The sequence below is a fragment of the Somniosus microcephalus genome, chromosome 2 (genome assembly GCF_052327205.1).
Source record: "Somniosus microcephalus isolate GS21.2 chromosome 2, FLI_Smic_1.0, whole genome shotgun sequence".
Classification (NCBI taxonomy): domain Eukaryota; kingdom Metazoa; phylum Chordata; class Chondrichthyes; order Squaliformes; family Somniosidae; genus Somniosus; species Somniosus microcephalus.
Window position 1 is genome coordinate 299,724,342 of NC_140988.1, and position 24,473 is coordinate 299,748,814.

General features: G+C 44.4%; 1 protein-coding gene across 8 annotated transcripts in view; it reads right to left on the reverse strand.

Annotated features, from left to right (window-relative positions):
• LOC147123479 (uncharacterized) overlaps positions 1-24,473 on the reverse strand; it is a 119,493-nt gene that overhangs the window by 48,828 nt on the left and 46,192 nt on the right. Inside the window, exon 1 of one of the 8 annotated variants that reach the window (XM_085973621.1) lies at positions 10,607-11,048. The exons of 4 other annotated variants lie outside the window; for them this stretch is intronic. In XM_085973621.1, coding sequence (XP_085829747.1) covers positions 10,607-10,744 — 138 coding nt within the window. In that variant the 5' untranslated portion in view covers positions 10,745-11,048. Of the gene's footprint in view, positions 1-10,606; positions 11,068-24,473 lie in introns of those variants that run through there. 3 more of the 8 variants (XM_085973610.1, XM_085973629.1, XM_085973627.1) reach the window with 3 other exon arrangements.

Below are 24,473 nucleotides of genomic sequence, written 5' to 3' on the forward strand. Positions count from 1 at the left end.
AGTGGCTCAACACTATAGATTAGGGTTTAACATGGACCTTCAAATGTCATCAAAAGCTTGACATTAATTCAAAACTTTGAAAAACCCTGTTGCAGCTGCCAAGGAACAAACCGCCCGTCCCAATTCCTCAGTGCTAGAAACTGGGTTCCTGTCCCCATACCAAGTTACTACCGCAGTAAAGACTTGACTCCCATGCCACACATTTTGAACTTGCTCAAGCTCCTAACTTGAACTATAAGAAAAACACTGCATTGTGTTCATATATTCACTTAATTATTTCTTCAACAAACAGGCTACCACTGGGCTTACAAAATATATACTGGCAAAAACTTGCCATGAAGAATTTTGGGGGCAGAAATTCTCCATGAAGGAGTACTCGCCCCTCTCCCACTCCACACACATGAACATTTGACACTACATAAAAAGTTATAAACTATATAGAATTTGGTAGGTTTACCACCCAGATAACATTAAAATGATTAGAAATAGCATACATCAAGAAATGACCTGCATTTATATAGCGTCTTTCTCAACTTCGATGTCCCAAAGCACTTCACAGCCATTGAAGCATTTTTGAAGTGTAGTCATGTTGGCAATCTTGGCAACCAATTTGCATACAGCAAGGTCTCACATACAGCAATGAGATACATAACCATAGAATTTGTTTCAGAGGTTGATTGAGGGATAAATGATCACCAGGGCACCAGAAAAACTCCCCTGCTCTTCTTTGAATAGTGCCATGGCATCTTTTATACTCAGCTGAGGGCGGGCAGGGTGTCAATTTAATGTCTCATCCAAAAGACAACATGGCACCCCTTCGGTACGGCACTAAATTGTTCGCCTAGATTATGTGCTCAAGTCTCTGGAGTGGGGCTTGAACCCCCAACCCTCAAGAGGCAAGTATTCTACTCCTAAGCCAAGTCTGATATTTGAAGAGATCAACAAACAGACAATTTGGAAAATTCAATTTCCTTACTAATGGCACTTTTCATCAATTATACTGCAACACCAGTTGATTATCCAAGGCACCCACTTACTGAGCAAAGATGGATTACAAAGACAACTACTGTTCCTCACACTTAATAATTTGAACAAATATCTTTAGACCAATTTTAATGGATCCAATACTGCAGTGGTTATATTAACAGTTTAATAATCTAGAGAACATGGATTCTAATCCTACCACAACAGTTTGAGAATTTGAATTCATTTTTTTTTTATAAATTGAAAATAAAAAGCTGGTATCAGCAAAAGCAACCCTGAAGCAATGTTTCCGGTAAGCGGTGCGACTGTCAGGAGGTCCAGCACAGGCCGATCACCGGCTTATCAACGGGACATTTTGCGCATGCACAAAATTTTGAATGGCCCGCACAGTCCGTTAAAGGGACCATACACCCCCAAAAAAGTTAGGGGGAACATTGCCCTGAAGCTGTCAGAATTTCTTAAAAACCCAACTGGTTAACTAATGTCCTCTTGGGAGGGGAACCTGCAGTCCTTATCCAGTCTGGTTTATATGTGACTCCAGTCTCACACCAACATGGTTGACTCAACTGCCATCTGAAGGTGACCTAGCAAGCCAGCCAGTTGTATCAAACTGCTACACAAAAAAGTTCAGGAAAGCCCATCATTACCTCCTCAGGACAACTAGGGATGGGCAATAAATGATGGCTTTGTGACATCCACATTAAGACAATCAAGACCTACACAATGATTTAAACAAGCTCTTGCAAGCACTTCTGGGTAATTTCTGCTGTAGTACAAATTGGATACCTACACTCGAGTCTGAAAAAATTCTTTGGGTCAGACAAAACAAATTTCTTCTTTTAAGCCTCCTACGTGAATCTTCATTGCAGAAGAGATGGAGAAAATAGAACCTGTAATGATTTTGCAGGTGAACTTTAAAATGCAACCATATTATTTTGTTGTTTATGTAATTAGATGCTAGCAAAAGGAGGTCATGCTGTCAACTGTATACAATGGATGTGACTGCACAGTAAAGCCAGAGAAGAGGTACAGGAGAGTGCAAATGGTGCATTGACCTTATTTTGTTGTACCTACCCAAGAAGTCAATAATTCTATTTGGTCTGTGCTCACCCTGCGTGTGCTATCGGCTTATAGCTTGCACAAGACAAGTCATTTAATGTGCAATGAACAGTGGTTTTAAAGCACAATTATCAAATCAAACAGGGCAATAAATCTCCTGCCCAACTGTGACTAGTATATTTGAATTATTAAAAATATGGGTTGAACACCCCAAGAGCAACTAGTAACTGAAGAATGTAACCCAGCAAGAAGTTATTGTTTCATCAGGCTATTTGACTGTGGTTGGGGGGGGGGGGGAAATGAGTGGGAACAGCAGTTAACTCCGATTCTGTCTAAACAAACCATCCATACAAGCACTTTACACTGAATAGTGATCAATACTTTCAGAAGGGGGAGCGGATTTAAAATTGAACCTACAATCATAAGGTTTGAAATTGTGCTACTTAACCAGGGTGTACAACTATATAGAAGTGCCTCCCAACCCCCTCAAAAAAAGTCACTTGCAGCAGGGTTATGAATAGGAGTTGCAGCTATGGAATTCATTTTCACAGTAAAGTGTAGACCACTGCTGATCAGTGCAAGGTGAGAGTAAGTCAAAACTGCTTTATCTGTTGCCAGCAACTAGATACACACCAAAAAGCAGAGTTTCTTTTAAACCGGATTCTGCAAAATCACTTTGTTTAGTGGCAAAAATTATAAAAAAAGTTTTGTACTATAATGTTGAACAGTGTCATTAATTCAAATGATTCAAGACCCAAACAAAATCAAAAGGACGGACTCAAACTGACCTCAGAATTGCCTCCTTTGGCAACGTTTTGAGCCTAGTGATACACATTTGGAAACCATTCCTCACAAATCTTTAAAACATGTACTAGGGTAGTCTGCAGACTTCAGAACATAGTTATAATCAGATTAGGTGACACTTCAGTAGAGTACACTTTTTAAATCAAAACATTCAACAGGGAAAGACAGTGGACCAGCAATGTAAAAGGTATGACCAACACCAATTTTTACTAAAATGATTCATATATTTAAGCATTTGAATATTGATAATCAACATTGAATGAGCTGGCAAGGGGAGTATATTTGTCAAATGCTGTAGTGCTACAGCTGATAGCAACCAGTTACTGCAATAAATACAGTAACGATGTCACAGCTGGAGGAATGAAGCAGAACACATCAGGCACATCAATTAACTGAAGCAAGATCCTGTCACATACATACTCTGGTATTCGGAGGTTTTGTGTCTTCGATATCTCAGTTAGCACTGTTCTTGTTTTACAACTCATGAAAAATAGATTTTACAGCCAGGGTGGGGGGGAAATCTAGAGTTCAATTTTAGACAGTTCAGTTTCAACCAGACCATGAATTGAGGATTCATCTCAAACTTCAATTCGAACAAGGAATGCTCAAACTAGGAAATCTATGCAGCAATCTTTGAGCACCAGCGGGTTCTGGTAGACTTTTTGGTTCTCCACTGAGTTATACAACAAATACAAACAAACAGAAAGATTCATCAATTTCTGTGGCCCAAGAAAGGATTTTTGGTCAGCTGGATATCACACATGTGCTGAAACAGATTGCCATGCTAAAGACTCTCCAAATCAAACTCAGAAGTCCATATTGAGTAGTTTCTCGTCCCCTTCCATCCCCGCCCCTCACCCCACCGTGTTCAAGACCAGTCTCCAACTCATCATCAAGATTAACTGCTTCAACAAAAAGTATTTGGACAGGTCATTGCAATACATCACACATGGCACAGTTGCATTGAAATAAAGTCTACAAAATCAATTAGCTGATGGACAGAGAGAGACATGCTAGATACTGGTTGAGAAAGCACTAGAAAGTACCCAAACAACTGTACCTTTTTTGGATATTAAAATACACAAAGAACTGCTACAGCTTCTCAAGGACAGTGGAAAAATAAGACAAGCCACAGTTACTGACTTAATATGGGGAGCAGTGTAACGGAGCCACTATTGCACTGCCTAATGACATTACTCCGAGTCAGCAAACACAGATCTATGCACCCATACTCAAACAAATGCAGACTGCTCTGTTCACTGGCCTCTAGTTGCTGATTAAAATTCTGATGTTAGAAAACAGCTACAACTTTCAGCCCACCTACTTTCTGCACTGCTGCCAAGAGCAGACTGGACACTGGTGCCACTATGATAGCATAAACAAGGCAATCCTGCTCGTGCTGCAGCTGTGTGCTCCACCAAAAGTGATATAGTTTCCATGGGTACCTATAGAGGCACCATCAACACAACTGGAATTACTGCTAGAAGTAAGATTGTTTTCTGACTGCCAACAAACTGACTAGCTCAGCTTGCTGGCCTATACTGACCTTCCAGCCACAAAGGAAGATACAGCATTTAGAAAGAGTCATGAAATGCACTGTTGTTCTAGTTGCAGTAAAAACTGCCCTAAAAATATAAAACAGGCAATTTATTTATTTTCCCCACTCGCCACTAAGTTTCTCCGTTCTTCCTTCACCCCTTGGAGCATAACTACATGGCTGCCAGCCAGCCACCCTCCAGTACATCATTCATTCAACTGCAAGCCTAACAATGTCAGTACAATGCTCAACCATCTTGGCCAAGCTCAATATTGTCATCAACTGGGCCACATGTGGACTTCCAGAGGTTACCTACCTTAAAGGGTGGGAGCCAATTTCAGCTCCTCTATCAGGTGTCTTGGCTGGAATCAGCTAATCAGTAGACAGCAGATCGAGGTCTGGGTGGCTCAGCTACTCACTGAGCCACCAGGGGACTACTCTGGGGGGAACTTCCACAGTAGACAAGAGATCTGATTTTTTTTTAAAAAGTCAGTTCAGTAGACCACCCAAGTAGTCTTCAAATTCAAATCTGAGTCCATCATTAGAACAGGGTATATCATATAAATGCACTTCTTTTGTACTGCTGTACTTAAGGTGGATTATGAATGAAAAACAAAGACTAGAATGCAAATATCTACAAGTCAGTGAATAACTCACTACTCCCTACCACCAATAAAATCTGAAAGAACTGGAGGCAGTGTTGAATTGTTCTATAAAATTGCCGAACAATGGTGAAAACACCACCAATAGATAGGTAGGGGAGTATATACAGTCTTGGTCCTCAGAGAGCTTTTAGAAATTGCTTAAGCTGCAATTTGAGTAAACAATGATTTCTGATATTGGCACAAGACAGAATTTTGCAAGTATTCATTTATAAGCTTGAGTTTCACATATATGAACAGTAGCAAATTAATAAATCACTACTTAAATTGCTTGTTGGCAGGTTACAAGATCATTGAGTGTGACAATATAAACTTGGCTTACACCACACGTGAACAAAAAATGCATCAGACTTGGCGCATTGGTGTTAAATTCAGATGCACCAACATCCAGTGATGTGAATATTTTTACTGAGGCCATCTACTCAAACCCATGATACCCTGTTAACATCACAGAACTGCCACTCCTAATCACTTTCAGCAATTCCTTACTAATGATTAACATAGAAACATAGAAGATAGGAGCAGGAGTAGGCCATTTGGCCCCTCGAGCCTACTCTGCCATTCAATGAGATCATGGCTGATCATCCAAATTCAGTACCCTGTCCCTGCCTTCTCTCCATATCCCTTGATCCCTTTAGCCTTAAGAAATATATCCAACTCCTTCTTGAATATATTTAATGGCTTGGCCTCTACTGCCTTCTGTGGTAGAGAATTCCACAGATTCACCACTCTCTGGGTGAAGAAATTCCTCCTCATCTCTGTCTTAAATGGCTTACCCCTTATCCTTAGACTGTGACCCCTGGTTCTGGACTCCCCGGCCATCGGGAACATCCTTCCTGCATCTAGTCTGTCTAGTCCTGTTAGAATTTTATAAACTTCAATGAGATCCCCTCTCATTCTTCTAAACTCCAGCGAGTATAAACCCAATCGACCCAATCTCTCCTCGTATGTCATTCCTGCCATCCCAGGTATCAGCCTGGTGAATCTTCGCTGCACTCCCTCCATGGCAAGAACATCCTTCCTTAGATAAGGCGACCAAAACTGCACACAATACTCAAGATGTGGTCGCACCAAGGCCCTGTATAACTGCAGCAAGACATCCTTGTTCCTGTACTCGAACCCTTTCACTACGAAGGCCAACATACCATTTGCCTTCTTAACCGCCTGCTGCACCTGCATGCTTACCTTCAGCGACTGGTGCACAAGGACACCCAGGTCTCGTTACACTTCCCCTTCTCCCAATCTATTGCCATTCAGATAATAATCTGCCTTCCTGTTTTTGACACCAAAGCAGATAACCTCGCATTTATCGACATTATATTGCATCTGCCATGCTTCTGCCCAATCACCCAACCTGTCCAAATCATACTGGAGTTTCTCAGCATCCTCCTCACAGCACACACGCCCACCCAGCTTTGTGTCATCTGCAAACTTGGAGATATTACATCTAGTTCCCTCGTCTAGATCATTAATATATATTGTGAACAGCTGGGGTCCTAGGACCGATCCCTGCGGTACCCCACTAGTCACTGCCTGCCACTCTGAAAAAGACCCGTTTATCCCAACTCTGCTTTCTGTCTGCTAACCAGTTCTCTATCCAAGTCAATACCTTGCCCCCAATCCCATGTGCCTTAACTTTACACGCTAATCTCTTATGCGGGACCTTATTGAAAGCCTTCTGAAAGTCCAAATACATCACATCCACTGGTTCTCCCTTATCTATTCTACCAGTTACATCCTCAAAAAATTCCAGTAGATTAGTCAAGCTGATTTACCTTTTGTAAATCCATGTTGACTTTGTCCGATCCTGTCACTGTTTTCCAAGTGCTCTGCTATTACATCTTTTATAAATGGACTCTAGCATTTTCCCCACTACCGATGTCAGGCTGACCGGTCTATAATTCCCCGTTTTCTCTCTACCACCTTTTTGGAATAGTGGGGTAACATTAGCTACCCTCCAATCCACGTGTACTGTTCCAGAGTCTATAGAATTTTGGAAGATGATCAGCAATGCATCTACTATTTCTAGGGCCACTTCCTTAAGTGCCCTAGGATGTAGATTATCAGGCCCTGGAGATTTATCAGCCTTCAATCCAGTCATCGGTTTTCATCCATGGCCCTTCCCAATTGTATCCCCTATTCTTCTGAAGACAGTGGCTCTTGTAGAGGCATGGTTGACCCCCATCATGTGATCCGTAACACCGACAAGCTAACTGACCACAGAGAGCACCAGTCAAACCCAATCCTATTTTCACCCTTTCCAGTGCAAGTTACTAACAGTGATCAAGAACCCTGACTGATTTTCCTGCTCTCTTCCCTCTCTCCTCCACCCTCCGTGTTCCCTGACTAAGGAAGCTGGGGAAGGGGGCAGCAAGAACTGAAGAAACAAAAAGGTTCTCTCTAACTGATTTACAAATGACTCCTGCGACAATGTCCAGAGATGACAACTTAGGGCTTGGTTTTCATGTCTCCCACAGTTGAATAACCTGCCACCACTTACAGTCTAGGTTCACACCTGAATACCACGAGAACGGTGTGAACCACTGTCTTCAGCACAAAGAGAAAATGAAAAAAGAAAATCGTGAAAAGCAAGACCAGGTTCACTTGACAGCCGAGTTTACACACAGGGTAGCTGGGTCATAAAAGTACAGGGAGATCCCAGTGTCAATCCCAGTATGCGTAAATTAGATGGTTTCAGCAGGAGGGCACAACTGGCCTGGGAGCCACTAGGTTTTGGATGGGAATAAGTCAACTAGGGCTCTTGCTATCCAACGACCCCTGTTCGAGGCAGGCAAAGACAGCATCAGGCTAAGCAACCCAACGACATTCACCAACAAGGTGCATACATGAAGTATGGCTATGTGTGCGGGGTACTGAGTGGATCCTTCAGAACTGTCAAGGAGTTGATGCATTCGGAAAAAAAAAGAAAAAAAGCAGACCCAATTAACTGTCATTTAAAAACTTAATGCATAATCAGCATGAAATTAGCATGGTCTTTGTCCTGTTTTGCAGATTTGTAATTGGTGGAATTGGGTAAAGCCAAGTGCCATCACAAGTATCTGCAACTGCACTCCCTAAACAACACTACTGATAAAGGACAGGTGATCTGTCCAAACTATTGTCAGATCAACTTCAAGGAAACAGTCAAATCACATTCATAGGAACAGTAGATGGCCATTCAATGAGATCATGGCTGATCTGTATCCTAACTCCATTTACCCACCGTGGCTCCATATCTCTTAATACCCTTAGCTAGCAAAAATCTATCAACCTCAGATTTAAAATTATAAATTGAGTTAGCATCTACTGTCTTTTGAAAGAAAAAGAGGTCCACATTTCTACCACCCCGAGAGAAAAGTTTTTCCTAACTTCTCTCCCGAATGGCCTGGCTCTGATTTGAAGATTATCCCCCTTATCCTAGAATCCTCCACCAGCAGAAAAAGTTTATATCTACCCTATCAATTCCTTTCAAAATCCTAAAAACCTCAATTAAAATCACCCCATAACCATCTATATACGAGTCTAACTTATGTAATCTCTCTTCATAATTTAACCCTTGGAGCCCAGGTAACATTCTGTCGCAGAATGCTTCCAACAAATCAGTGGACATCTAATGCCTGTACTCCAGGGTTACCCAGCCAAAAATCAAAGCTCGAATAACAGAATCCTATTCATCCTTGACTGGCGATTGGCTGATTTAGCCAAGCCCAAGAGTTCCTCTGACCCACTGGCCTATGGAAAATGAACATAATTGGCAAGAAATGGAGGCAAAAGTTGCAGAGCACCCCCTTCCAACTAGTGAAATGGGCTGCAATTTCTGGTATTGTACACACGGTGTTGTGCCTGCTGAAAACAGGCACACAGCAAGTGCATCAGTAAGGCTGCTCAAGTGTACACTATTCCATTGCACGTGCAACATTCTCCTGCCTAGGACCAAGTGGTACCAGCAAGAATCCTAGAGTATAGAACCTTCCACTGTGTACTCTTGCACAAAGTAAAAGAAAAATAAGGTAGCACGGAACAGAAACAGGTACAAGAAATCTCTGCGTATGGAGAATGGCATGAGAGGTGGCAGTGCCAGAGGGGGATTTTGGAACCAGGATTAGCAGCTGCAGACAACCAGAAGTGAAATCAGGCACAACTGTTCCACTCTGGAGCTCTTGTAATGCATCCAACAGTCAAGCGTGAGCATATATTTTATTTGTTGAGTGCATCAGCAATAGAGCAGACATAGCAAAAAGATATTCATACAGCTACGGGGTCTCAGCAACTAGTCAAGCCACCTTCCAAAGCATGTCACAATCTGGCAAACTGCACACTTTGTGGAGCTGGAATAACACCATATGAAAACAGCATATGTGCAGATGGTGATTGCAGGGCAATACTTCAAGGAGCATCGATTCACCACCACTCTGCTGGTTAGGTAAGAGTACTTGCCAAAAAGATTGAGCTGCAGATCATCAATAGGTTCCAGTAAAAGACAATTACTAGTAACATGAATATATTATAAAATATATACACATATACTGTCCTAAAAAAGGTACATGTACAGAGGTATAAGTGCCCATGCAGTCTTGGAGGGCGCTTATTGGAAGGTATATCCCACAGCACCAATTGAATTGCCTGCAAAAACATTAGCGCTCCAACAAAAATGTTGGTGTGGCCACCACCCAGTAACTCATTGCATGAAAACGCTGGAATGTTCGCTCCAGAAAGTCAGGCCCGTACCCCACCCATTAAAGCGACACCAGGGGCAGCAGAACGTGATTTTAATCTCATGATCTGCATGCTGCAAACGCCCGGGTGAGGAGACTGGTCGGTACCGGTGACCAACAGGTAACTCCTCTCCTGACTGCTTCAGCCACCATGACTGCTCTGCGGCAGCGAGTGAGCAGCCGAGGGACCTCCATTCCTCGGACTACAAACTTTGCAAGGATTTGGGGAAAGAAAACCACACACACAAACCAACAGCGCCTCTGAAAACCTGACCCAAAGAGGTTTTTTTTTTTTTTAAAAAAAGCACAAAAATAAACCTCTGCAGTGTTTTAAATAACGATCCCTCATCACAAAGTCCAGTCACGTCCCGCCACCGTGTTGCTACGATTTAGCCCATTTATTTTCCCTGCAGGAAAACCGGTTTTGAAACAAAACCGAATCATTCATCTCAACCGACTGATCACGGGGGGGGGGGGAAAGCCACGTTGGGAAAAGGGTGACGGGACCGAAACCCGAGGCTGTAAATCCTGATCCCAACTTTCATTGACTCGCCAAACCCTTGGCCAACACCCAGCCTCCACCATTTTGAATGAACAATAGTCAGACCCACACTCAACCTTTTGTCTCCTTGCAATGCAAGAACACATCTTTAAATTTTCAACAAAAATAAACTTCGAGGGACGGGGAAGCGCGACTTTAAGCTAATGCGGCAGCAGATTTGCTTAAAATGCGGATCGCGGTCGGAGACGGTGAACTGTAAAGGTGCAGCTGATAAGATGCAGCCTGCAGCAAACGCTCCCGGACACGGCAACACGTTAAAGAGAATATATATAGAATTCCTCACTCTTTCTCTCGCCTGCCGCTCGCTGTCGAGTTCCCGCTGAAGAAGCTCAGCCCTTTCCTCCGCTTCATCTGCCTGTTGTTGCAGGAACTGGATTTTTCTCTTCACTGTATCAATCGTCGCTGAGTTGGTCCCAGACATGATTCTACTCTCTCGTTTTGTTTCCTTCGGGGAGGGTCGGAAGAGAAACTCGATACAATTTTCCGATACAGGCAGTTGCAACAATAGAAAACCAAACGAGACCGCGACTCAACCTCTGTGGCAGCTGCGGCGATCCGATGGGTGCGCAACCTCTTGGGCGCTCTGAGGGCAGGTAAAGTCAGCAAGCTCTGTCTCTCCCTCTGCCTGTCGCTCTCTGCTTCACCAGCAAGGGCGTGAACCGCCGGAAATTCCTGCGCGCTTTTAAACAGGCAGCCTTCAGAGAGGAGGGACGGGACTGCCTGCCTCACTGCGCACCCGGGTCCCTCTTTCCAGTATCCCGATGAAAAGAAGGAAGTGGAGGCAGCAATCACTCTAAATAACTGAGGTCACCCGAGGGGGTGTCGGAAGCGACGTTACAACACCAGAGTGAACAATGACTAAAGGAATGTACCAAGATTCTCAACAAACCCCAATTTATTTCTTCAGATTCCATTATTTTATGACGCTAAATGTGCAGCAGTGAGGGATGTTAAGTGAGCTTAAATGTTATTTGGAAGACGGTTTATAGAATCTTCCAGCCCAGAAGGAGGTCATTCATGTTGAAAGAGCTATCCAGTTAGTCCCACTACCGCCGCTTTTTTCCCCATAGCTCTGCAAATGTTTCCTTTCCGGTATATATCACATTCCCTTTTAAAAGTTACTATTCAATCTGTTTCCACCACCTTTGCAGGCAGTGCATTCCAGATCATAACTAGTTGCCTAAAAAAAATTCTGCTCATCCGCCCCGCCCTGGTTCTTTTGCCAATTATCTTAAATCTGTGTCCTGTGGTTACCGACCCATCCACTAGTAGAAACAGTCGCTCCTTATTTACTTTGCGTCGCGTCAGCAAAAAAGCCATCAAATTTGGGAAATTGCACAAATGGGCTTAAATTCTTAGACTTCTCAGTTTTCCTTCCTTGTTGATACATTATGAAATTACATGCTAACTTCACTCCCCAGTGAGTAAATCCTGTTAGTGCAGTTATGAACAATACACGAATGTCTCAAGTTGGATTCCTGGTCTGTGTCTGACCTTTGCCTCTGCTCCAGGCTAGGAGGCATAGAAGAAAATCCTGTTCCTGAGCATTATTCAGAGACTCCTGCTGGAACGTTTGTGTATGTGGATGTTGATCAGGCGTGGCTGTGATACCCTCCACAGCTAGTCCAGCCAATAGCACTGTCTACGCTCACAATGAAGAAAATGGTAGATGGGTGAGATGGCAAAAGGTAGATGCCAAATGTGGAGCTGTACTCCAGCACGATTTAGCACTTGTCCGAGATAAGTGGGGCTTCTCTTCCCGCTCCCGCATCGTTACCTCTGGTGTCCCCCAAGGATCTATCCTTGGCCCCCCTCCTATTTCTCATCTACATATTGCCCCTTGGCAACATCATCTGAAAACACATCAGTTTCCACATGTACGCTGACGACACCCAGCTCTACCTCACTACCCCTTCTCTCAACCCCTCCTAATTGTCTCTAAATTGTCAGACTGCTTGTCCAACATCCAGTTCTGGATGAGCAGAAATTTTCTCCAATTAAATATTGGGAAGGCCAAAGCCATTGTTTTCAGTCCCCGCCACAAACTCCGTTCCCTAGCCATTGACTCCATCCCTCTCCCTAACATCTGTCTGAGGCTGAACCACACTGTTCGTAACCTTGGTGTCACATTTGACCCCGAAATGAGCATCCAACCACATATCCACAACATAACGAAGAACGCCTATTTCCACCTCCATAACATCACCTGTCTCCGGTCTTGCCTCAGCTCATCCGCTGCTGAGACCCTCATCCATGCCTTTTTTATCTCTAGACTTGACTATTGCAATGCACTCCTGGCTGGCCATCCACATTCTACCCTACGTAAACTTGTGGTCATCCAAAACTCAGCTGCCCATGTCCTAACTAGCACCAAGTCCCGTTCATCCATCACCCCTGTGCTCACTGACCTACACTGGCTCCCGGTTAAGCAACGCTTCGATTTCAAAATTTTCATCCTTGTTTTCAAATCCCACCATGGCCTCACCCCTCCCTATCTCTAATCTCCTTCAGCCTCACAACTCCCCCGCCCCCCAGATATCTGCGCTCCTCTAATTCTTCCCTCTTGAGCAACCCTGATTATAATCGCTCAACCATTGATGGCCGTGCCTTCTGTTGCCTAGGCCCTAAGCTCTGGAATTCCCTCCCTAAACCTCTCTACCTCTCTTTCCTCACTTAAGACACTCCTTAAAACCTACCTCTTTGACCAAGCTTTTGGTCACCTGCCCTAATTTCTCCTTATGTGGCTCGGTGTCAATTTTTTTGCCTTATAATAAGGTGCTATATAAATACAAGTTGTTGTTGTTGAGGTGGGAGAAAAGGAGGAATTAACATAAAAAATACAAAGATTGTGACCTAAAAATTCGATCAACCCGCACCCATTCAGAGGAATGTATCTCATTTCCATGATTGCGGCATTCAGCCCTGCGCTGAATGCGCTGCTGAGTGGCTGAATGCTCAGCCCCGGGGCCCAAGATCCTGCAAGGCTAGCACCACTTAAAGCTAGCCTGCACTACTTAAAGGCAGTCTCTGCACCTCTTAAAGGGGAGGTGCATTCTGACTGCAGCAGCTCATTGAACTAGCTGGAGAAGACAGTGGAAAAAAAACTGATGATGGCACAACAGGAGAGAGAGCATACATCAAGGTTCTCAGATGCAGCACTGGAGGCCTTGGTGCAGGAGGTGGATAGAAGGAGAGAGGTGCTGTTTCCACAGGGTGCCAGGAGGGCCTTCATGCAAAAGTGTAAAGTCCAATGGGAGCAGATAGCCCCTGTGGTGAATGCCAGAAGTTAAGCTCAGAGGACATGGACGCAGTGCAGGAATAACTTTAATGACCTCACGTGAGTAGTGATGGTCAGTTAATTCAGCTTCAAATGCCATATCCCACCAACTGCACCACTAGCCTTACACACTTCTCAATGCACCAGACCCCCATCACTCACCTACCAACAATCTCTACCAAACACGACTCAGACCTCACATTCATAGCTTCACCTCACCCTCACACACTTACCACTGCTGCAAACCTTACACCCACATCTCACAGCTTGCACACACTGTCAGCTATTCAACCAAGACAGGAATATTACCCAAACACATTGTACCACACCCAAAGAAACACTTCTCTTTCTCTTGCAGGAAAAGGTGGCTTACAACTGGTGCCATCAGGATCTAACTGGCGGGGGACAGGCGCACCTGCACAACTTCGCCCCCATGGAGGAGACGGTGCTGACCATTCTTGGGAGGGGCATCACTGAGCCTGTGGCCAGCAGCGGAGCTGAAAGAATACAAGATGCCTGTATCCTCATACATAATCCTCCTTCTCACATCTCCCTCATCCCATAATCTCTTCTGATTTACAAGCTGCACATGGTGTAAGCATGCACCTCTTGCTTTCCCTATCCCCTCTCCTCTCCACAACCCTACCCTTGTGCCTTTCTCATTTCAGAGACCCAAGAAATCAAACCTGCCCAGCCAGTGGTGCAAGACTAAGGGCGATGATGAAGAAGAAACACCGTCACTCAATCTGACACTCGCAGCCACCAGCTCACATACTCAGACAGCTCTGCTGTCTCCCCCATTCAAAATCAGCAGCCTTCCAGCAGCCAAGGCACTAGGATCGCACTTTGTAGGAGCACAAGGACAGACAAAGGCACACTGAAGGCAGGCATTAAGGGAATGCACAAGGGCGATAAGTTGGCTTTGTTATGTAATATTGGATAGATTGATGTATAATGTTGGATTGGAATGTTTCTTTTGTGGGGAATTGGGATTGTGTTCACTGGTACCGCAGTTGGATAAGTCAATCACGGACAGCCTGGGCAGAAAGGGACTGTCTGGGTTGCCTCCTCCTTCCACTTCTTCCTCCTCCTCCTCTACCACATCTTCCTCTTCCTCCTCCTGCTCCTCAGCTGCTCACCGTATGCCTGGTGGCAAGAGCTATACCCTCATGATGGTGCGGTTGTAGAGCATGTAGCAGACCATACAAATCTTGAGACGCATTCTGGTGAGTACTGCAGAGCTCCTCCAGAGTGGTCCAGTCAGCGGAAGCATTGTTTAAGGACACCAATGGTCTGCTCACTATTCTTCTTGCTGGCAATTGCCAATTTTTAACCAATAAAAACTGTAACTTAACCAAAAATTAAAAGGAAACTTAACAAATTAAATTAAAATTCTATTCCCCGGGGTGATGATGCACTCCAATCTCTTCAGTGTCCACCGGTCACGGAAGGCCTCAAGCGTGCTCCATCTCCAGGAACACGCGGGCATGAACATAGCCACGGAAGAGAGGCAGGCAGTCGGGCTGATTGACCTCCTTGGCCAGGCCCAGGAGCAGTCTTACGAGGAGGTCTTCCGACTTGCCCGCTGCACCCCCCCCCCCCCCAACACCAGGTGACCAAAGAGCAGGAGCGTGGGACTGAAGTGCAACCAAAATTCGTGGAGCAGCCCCTTCAACCCTTCAAATAGTGAAAGAGGGGCTGCAACCTCTCATGCTCTATGTATATGTGGAACATGGACTCCTCCAGGCCACAGAAAATGCAGGTGGCCTGGGAGTCGGTGAACCGACTTAAAACCTTATTGCAAGGGACTGCCCCATGCAACATCCTCCAAGCCAAGTCCCCAATAGTTAAAGGGAGGACTCCTGTGTACAGAACCAATGGTCTGCTCTATCAGATTCCATGTGGCAGTATGGCTCTCATTGTACGCATGCTGCCCACATGTGGTTGGGTTGTGGAGCGGAGTCATGAGCCACGTAGTCAGCGGATAGCCCTTGTCGCCCAGTAATCACCCTCTGGTTTGTTTTGGTGGCTCAAAGACTGAGGGAACAGTAGACTACGCAGAATAAAAGCATCATGACTGCTGCCAGGATACTGGGCATTCACCATCATAATGACTGAGCATGGTCACACACCAACTGCACATTCAGCAAGTGGTAGCCTTTAGGGTTGTGGTACATCTCAGCATTTAGATGTGGCGCCCGCAAATCCACATGTGTGCATCAATGGCGCCCTGCACCATGGGGAAGTCTGCTATCCTGACAAAGCCACGTGCACACTCTGCCTACTTCTCTCTGGTCAGAGAGAAGACAATGAAGTGTCCTCTCCTGGCATAAAGAGCGTCTGTTACTGTAGTGTATGTGCCTTTAAGTCAGAACTACTTTTACAGCTCCTGTATACTGTAGTACCGGCAGTGACCACACCGGTATATAAGCTTTGCGCATGCCTCTGTACCCCCAGTCTAGAAACTACCCTCCTCCAGTAAAGACCTGTTATTTGTTAATGTGCAGCATCCGTGTGATTATTTATCCACTGAACCACGGATCCAACAGTGGCAACGAGTGTCGTTTCGAATCTACCTGCAACATAAAAGAAAAAAAAAATAGTCGAGGCCAGGAACACGGGCGTCGACCACGAGCAACCGCCCAGCAGTCAGTCAGAGATCCAACTTCGCAGAGGAGGCTGTGGAGAGCCGGGCTTGGTTCCCCAGCCACAATGAGCAGTAAGAGACCGACAACAGGTCCAGCGCAGACCCTTCCCGAGCAGCGGTGGCTGGAGCCGACTGACGGCGGAGAGAGAGCCGAGGAGCGTCGACGGGGCAAGACAGAGGGTGAAGAGCGCAGGGCGCAGCCAGGGGTTGAACACCGAGCGGCGTCGACAAAAATAAAACAAACCGGAGAGAGAGAGGGTAAGAGGCAGCCGGGTTCTAGACTGAGCGGCGTCGAAAAATATAAAAAGAAGAATGCGCAGAGCACAGCCAGTGCTCACGGGCTGAACAGGGTCCACGGGGCGAAGAAAGGGGAGACGCCATTGAGCTGCGGAGAAGAAGGAAGAGCGCGGGAGGCGCCATTGAGCCGCGGAGAAGAAGGGAGAGCGCGGGAGACGCCATTGAGCCGCGGAGAAGAAGGAAGAGCGCGGGAGATGCCATTTTTAGAAGCCGCAGTGGAGAAGAAGGGCGAGCGCGGGAGACGCCATTTTGTGCCAGCGGAGAAGAAGGGGAAGCGCGGGAGGCGCCATTTGTGATAGTTAAAGCACACCCAAGGATGCCGAAGAGTGGCAGTATCTCTACGTTCGACAATGAAGTCGAAGGTTGGGCGACATATGTGGAACGTATTGAGGTGTACTGCAGGGCGAATGAAGTGCCAGATGCTAATAAAGCACTGGTTCTGTTAAATTCCATGGGTGCAAAAACTTATGGGTTACTGCGAAATCTAATAACCCCAGAGAAGCCGGTAAACAAGAATTTTGAAAGCATAGTAGAAATCCTACAGGACCACTTAAACCCCACACCACTGCTGATAGCAGAACGATTTAAGTTCCATAAAAGGAACCAACACAAAGACGAAAGCAATGCTGAGTACTTAACGGAACTGCGCAAGCTATCGAAACACTGCCAGTTTGGAGCGGGACTAGCAGACACGTTAAGGGACAAGTTTGTGTGTGGGCTACAAAGTGAAGGAACCCAGAAACGGCTTCTATCAGAAAAGGACCTTACGCTGGACAAAGCTTTCAGTATGGCAGTATCACACGAAGCAGCCGCAAGGGGCGCTGCAGAGATACAACAGAGACCGCAAGAATATGGCACCAATGAAATGTCCTATGGAACAGGGAAGTGCTATCGCTGCGGCAGAACAACACATGACCAGAAAGATTGTTGGTTCAAGGACCAAGTGTGCAGACAGTGTGGGAAAGCAGGACACTTAACAAGAGTCTGCAGGTCTGGGAAGAAAAACAATAGTAAGAAATCTCCACAGGAGAAGTACAAAAAGGTACACCAGGTGATGGACAGTGGTTCAGACGAACAGAAAAGTGACACAGACTCCAGAAGCAAGGAGCTGGGTTGTCTGAAACTACATAAGGTAACCGAAATGGAGGATCACCAGACTATCTGGGTTACACTCAAGATAGACGGAGTCCAAGTGGAAATGGAATTGGACACAGGGTCAGTTCTAACAGTCATAAATCAAAGAGACTACAAGCGGCTATTTTCACACATACCCTTGAAAGCTACAGAGATTGTCTTGAAGACGTATACGGGCAAAAAGTCTACCCCAAAGGAAAAATAAGGGTGAAAGTGACATATAAAGGCCAGGAAATACCTAAAATGGATATATATGTGTGGTGATTATTCCTTGTTTAGTAAAAGTATTGTGATTGGTTGTTTGTTAACTGCCTTGGGATATATGTTGTAATCTCATTGGTAGTTGATGATCACATGATGTGTTGTGGCCACCTTAAATTCAGTTCTTTTCCAGCTTTGGTTGGGACTGGATGTGGGAAGATGTGCTGCAGATTTTAAAGTTAATAAAGCCTAGCTTTGGAAGGCAAATCTATTCTTTATTTCAATTTATTAACTTTAAGTTAGAATGGAGCGATATCTTCAACCAGAACGATTCAAGGCTGACCCTAATTCTGCTGGAGTGGATGATAAATGGAAACATTGGTATTGTACATTTAAAAACTTTTTGGGCGTGTTGGATCAAGAGTCTCTAAATAAGCTGAATATGCTGATCAACTACATTGCTCCGGATGTATATAAATATATTTTGGACTGTAAAACTTATGAAGTGGCTATTTCTACATTGGAAAAGATTTTTGTTAAACCAAAGAATGAGGTATTTGCACGTCATTTTCTATCTGCCCGTAGGCAGCAGGTGGGAGAATCTTTGGATACTTATTTACAAGCACTTCGGTGCCTTAGTGTTGACTGTAATTATAAGGCTGTGACAGCTGAAGAATATAAGGACGAATCAGTACGGGATGCTTTTATTAATGGATTACTGTCTAGATCAATTCGTCAGCGGTTGTTAGAAAATAAGACTCTGGATCTTAAAAGTGCTTTTGAGCAAGCTTCTACATTGGATATGGCTCAGAGAAGTTCGGATTCTTATGCTCTTTTTAATCGGCCTGCGACTATGGTTTCGGCAGTTTCGGATGAAAAGGAATTATGTGGACTTAATGGGAGTGGTTTACTAGATTCTGAAACAGTTTCTACTTCGGCGGCTGTTGCCTCTAGGATTCAGAAGTGTTATTTTTGTGGGAATATCCAGCACCCTCGTCTGAAGTGTCCTGCTCGGGAGGCTGTGTGTAGTAAATGCGGCAAGAGAGGTCATTATGCACGCGTGTGCAAATCATCAGGTTCAATTACCTCCTCCTCTCCTGGTGTGGGAGGGCCCTCCTCCACTACCTCCTCTGTGACTATTCAGCCTTTAGATAGGGCGTTTATTGCATCAATTTCTGCTGCATTTGCTCATGGCCTAAACAAAGCTATAGTTACGGCTCAAGTTAATGGGTTGGAAGTGAAGGCCCTTATAGATACGGGCAGTACTGAGAGTTTTATAAGTCTTCAGTTTGCGAAGGAGAAGCATTTGAAAATTTCGCCTGTTACGTATCAGGTGTGTATGGCTCAGACGACCCTTACTTCACAAATAGCTGGTTGTTGCTTTGTGAAAATGATTCTTCTAGGTAATACGTATACTGATATACGCCTATCTGTTTTGCCTAATCTCTGTGCGGATATTTTGATTGGACATGATGTGCTTCAGTTACACGAGTCTCTTAGTCTTTCATTTGGAGGGACTAAGCCACCTTTATCTATTTGTGGATTAACCTCTTTATCTATTTCTCCATTATCACTTTTTTCCAATTTGATGTCGGATTGTAAGCCAATTGCTACCAAGTCAAGAAGATATAGTAGTCAGGATAGAGAATTTATTAATTCTGAAGTTCAACGTCTCTTATTGGAAGGAATCATTGAACCTAGTTGTTCGCCTTGGCGAGCACAAGTAGTTGTCACGACTAACGAGAGACACAAGAAACGAATGGTGATAGACTATTCCCAAACTATTAATAGGTATACTCAATTAGATGCGTACCCTTTGCCTAAGATTGATGAGCTTATCAACAAAGTATCTCAGTATAAGGTTTTTAGCACTATTGATTTAAAGAGTGCTTATCATCAGATTCCTATTGTTAAGAAGGATCAACCATATACGGCCTTTGAGGCTGGTGGAAAGCTGTATCAGTTTTGCCGAATACCATTTGGTGTTACTAATGGTGTTGCTTGTTTTCAACGGGCAATGGATGCTTTTATAAGTGATAACTCCCTCTCTGACACCTTTTCATACTTAGATGACATCACAGTGTGTGGCAAATCAAGGGTGGAGCATGATTCTAATTTAAAAAGATTCCTTCAAGCTGCGGAAAAAGTTGGTTTAACTTTTAACAAAGAGAAATGTATCTTTTCGACTACTGAGGTAAATCTATTGGGGTATATTATCTCGGGAAACAAGATTAAACCAGATCCAGAACGTCTGCGACCATTGATTGATTTACCTTGTCCTACTAATTCTAAGGTTTTGCAACGAGTTGTTGGACTGTTTTCTTATTATTCTAATTGGATTGCAAATTTTTCACGGAAGATCCGGCCTCTTATTCGGGTTACGACATATCCTCTATCGTGGGAGGCCAGGACATGTTTTGAGAATTTTAAAAAGGATATTTTAGGAGCAGTTGTGCATTCTATTGATGAGCAGGTTCCCTTTGTGATCGAGACGGATGCTTCGGATTTTGCAATTGGGGCTACTCTGAACCAAAATGGAAGACCTGTGGCCTTTTTCTCACGTACTTTGAACAATAGTGAAAAAAGACATTCTTCAATAGAGAAAGAGGCATACGCAATAGTAGAAGCATTGCGTAAATGGAGACATTATTTATCGAGGCGACATTTCACGTTGGTAACTGATCAAAAATCTGTGTCCTTTATGTTTGATGTTAAACATTTTGGAAAGATCAAAAATGATAAAATAATGAGATGGAGGATTGAGTTGGCATGTTACCATTTTGACATAGTTTATCGTCCGGGGAAGGATAATGTTGCTGCTGATGCACTGTCGAGGGCTTATTGTTCTGTGATTCACGGAGATACGCTTATTAATCTTCACAATGCCTTATGTCATCCTGGGGTTACGAGGATGATACACTTTGTACGCAGTAAGAACTTGCCTTTTTCAGTTGAAGGCGTCAAGCGGATGACTTCATCATGTTCTATCTGTGCTCGGTGTAAACCGAATTTCTTTAAGCCTCAACGAGCTCATCTTATAAAGGCTACTTCTCCTTTTGAACGTTTGAGCGTCGATTTTAAGGGGCCTCTTCCTTCAACTACTCAAAACCGATATATATTTACTGTTGTGGACGAGTTTTCAAGATTCCCTTTTGCTTTTCCTTGTGCAGATGTATCAGCTGCTACAGTTATTAAATGTCTGACTCAACTTTTTGTCATCTTTGGGATGCCTGCGTATATCCATTCGGATCAGGGAAGTTCTTTTATGTCTTCCCAGTTGAAGGAATACCTTCAGAGTCGGGGAATTTCTACTAGTAGAACTACCCCGTATAATCCCCAGGGTAATGGACAGTGCGAACGATACAATGGGGTGATCTGGAAGGCAGTTATGTTGGCTTTGACATCCCGGAACCTTAAGAATACACAGTGGGAAATGGTACTGCCTGATGCCCTGCATTCCATTAGATCATTGCTTTCAACGGCTACTAATGTGACCCCCCATGAAAGGCTCTTTAACTATCCGCGGAGATCTACTACGGGATATTCGGTACCTTCATGGCTTACTATGCAAGGACCTGTGCTGCTTCGACGCCATGTTAGATTGTCAAAATATGATCCTTTGGTGGAGGAGGTGGAGCTGTTGGAGGCAAATTCCCAATATGCTCATATTCGATTCCAAGATGGGAAAGAAAGTACTGTTTCAATTAAAGACTTGGCTCCTTGTGGGGGCCAGCCCTCTTCTGAGGATATTAACAATAGTCATGATTCAGATAATGTGGATGCTGTTACAGATACTACGAATATTTCCAATCCGATTGCAGATAATTATACTTCTATTAGTCAGCCCTTGATAGATGTTTATGACCGTCCCAGTTTACCTTCTGATGGGATTTCTAATCCGGAAACCGTTGAAAATCGGGATATGGATAGCCTTCCTGCTGAAGATACTTCTGTGCCTTCTGGTGTGGGAGGGCAAGGAATTTCACCAAGGTTAAGAAGGTCGACACGAACAAGATATCCGGTCGACCGATTGAAAATGGACTTTTAAATTGATAGTAATGTTTTAAAATTGTTGAAATATTATAGTATATTGTTTTAGTTGAGAGATACTTAATACTTATGTGCAATGTTATTATTTGTTGTTGTTCACTTAGTATTGTGTCATGTGAACAGTTTTATTCTTGTGCATAGTTTTAGTTGTAAATAATTAATTATAAATTGTAAAGGTTATTTAGGTTGGAGTATATTTTAAAAGGAGGGGTGAATGTGGTGATTATTCCTTGTTTAGTAAAAGTATTGTGATTGGTTGTTTGTTAACTGCCTTGGGATATATGTTGTAATCTCATTGGTAGTTGATGATCACATGATGTGTTGTGGCCACCTTAAATTCAGTTCTTTTCCAGCTTTGGTTGGGACTGGATGTGGGAAGATGTGCTGCAGATTTTAAAGTTAATAAAGCCTAGCTTTGGAAGGCAAATCTATTCTTTATTTCAATATGTATTGCCAAATGGAGGACCACCACTGCTAGGACGTGAATGGATCCGGAAGATACAATTAGATTGGCATTCCATACAGGCACTGAAGGTTGAGGCCAAAAAGGATGACGATGTCACACCTGGACGACTGTCAAAAATGCTAACTGACGCAAAAGAAGTGTTCCAGGAGGGACTAGGAACACTAAAAGGAATAACAGCAACGATTAAAATAGAGGAAAATGCAAGCCCAAATTTTCTGAAGGCCAGACCAGTGCCTTATGCGATCAGACCAGCTGTTGAAGCAGAGCTGGAAGGGTTGGAACGTTCAGGAGTACTGTCCAAAGTGGACTGGAGCGAGTGGGCTATGCCCATCGTTCCTGTAATGAAGAGGTCATTGAGTAATACGCCTGGGGAACCAAAGAAGGTCCGCATCTGTGGGGATTTTAAGGTGACAGTGAACCCAGTCCTTCACACGGTGCAATATCCGCTTCCACGAATTGAGGATATTTTCGCCTCGCTATCTGGAGGTAAACGCTTCACCAAAATTGATCTAGCCCAGGCGTACTTGCAAATGGAGGTAGAAGAAGCTTCGAAACATTACCTTACGATCAACACTCATAAAGGTCTCTATCAATACAACCGGCTGGTGTTTGGAGTAGCCTCGGCTCCGGCTATCTGGCAAAGGGTGATGGATCAGGTCCTGCAAGGGATTCCAGGGACCCAGTGTTATTTGGATGACATCTTGGTCACGGGCGAAAATGACGGTGATCACCTCGCCAACTTGGAGAAGGTGCTCACCAGATTAAAGGAGTATGGGCTACGAGCTAATCGCCACAAGTGTGAGTTTTTCCAGAAACAGATCTTGTATTGTGGCCACGTCATCGATGAAGAGGGGTTACATAAGTCCCCTGACAAGATTGAGGCAGTAGTCAAGGCTCCAGCACCGGAAAATGTGTCACAACTGAGGTCGTTCCTCGGGCTGGTAAACTACTACCACAAGTTCTTACCAAATTTGTCTACGGTATTACACCCGCTGAACACCCTACTGCAAACAGGGGTACCATGGAAGTGGGATGACGAACATAGACGAGCTTTCCAGAAGTGTAAAGAATTGATCACATCAAAAGAGGTGTTGGCCCATTTCAACCCAGCACTACCAATTCGTTTGGCATGTGATGCATCACCCTACGGTATTGGAGCGGTGCTGTCACACAAATTCCCAGACGGGTTGGAGAGGCCAGTAGCCTTTGCGTCTCGGTCACTAACCTCAGCTGAGCGCAACTACGCCCAGATTGACAGGGAGGCCCTTAGTAAAAAACTTCAACCACTATCTGCATGGGCAGAAGTTCACCTTGCTGACTGACCACCAACCACTTGTCTCCATCTTTAATCCTAAGAAGGGCGTTCCAGTGATGACTGCACAGCGGTTACAAAGATGGTCCCTGTTTCTAGGGGCGAATCAATATGAAATAGAATATAAAGGCACGAAACAGCATGGGAACGCTGATGGGCTTTCGCGCCTGCCACTGCCTACTGTGGAGGAAGCACCAGCAGTGGACCCTATCGAGATATTTTATTCGTCAATAATTGAACGATTGCCAGTAACAAACGCGGATATAGAGAAGGAGACCTGCAATGATCCGACACTGTCACGGGTATATGAATTGACGGTGAGGGGATGGCCAACACATGGCAACTCACTGTTGCCAGCATTCTCATCCAGAAGAGAACAGCTGTCAGTATGCCAGGGGACAGTGATGTGTGGATCCAGAGTGGTGATTCCACCCAAGTTAAGGGAGAGAGTGCTAAATGAGCTACATGAAGGTCATCTGGGGGGAGTGAAAATGAAAAGCCTGGCTAGGGCTTATGTGTGGTGGCCGGGAATCGATCAACAAATCGAAGACCTAACTAAGAGCTGCTTAGGATGCCAGAAGGTCCAAAATGCACCACCACATACCCCTCTACACCCATGGGAGTGGCCCGCCTCTCCATGGCAACAGGTGCATATTGATTTCGCTGGTCCATTCATGGACTCAATGTTCTTAATAGCAGTGGATGCTCATTCAAAGTGGCCTGAGGTGATAAAAATGTCTTCAACCACTACAGAGAAAACAATTGC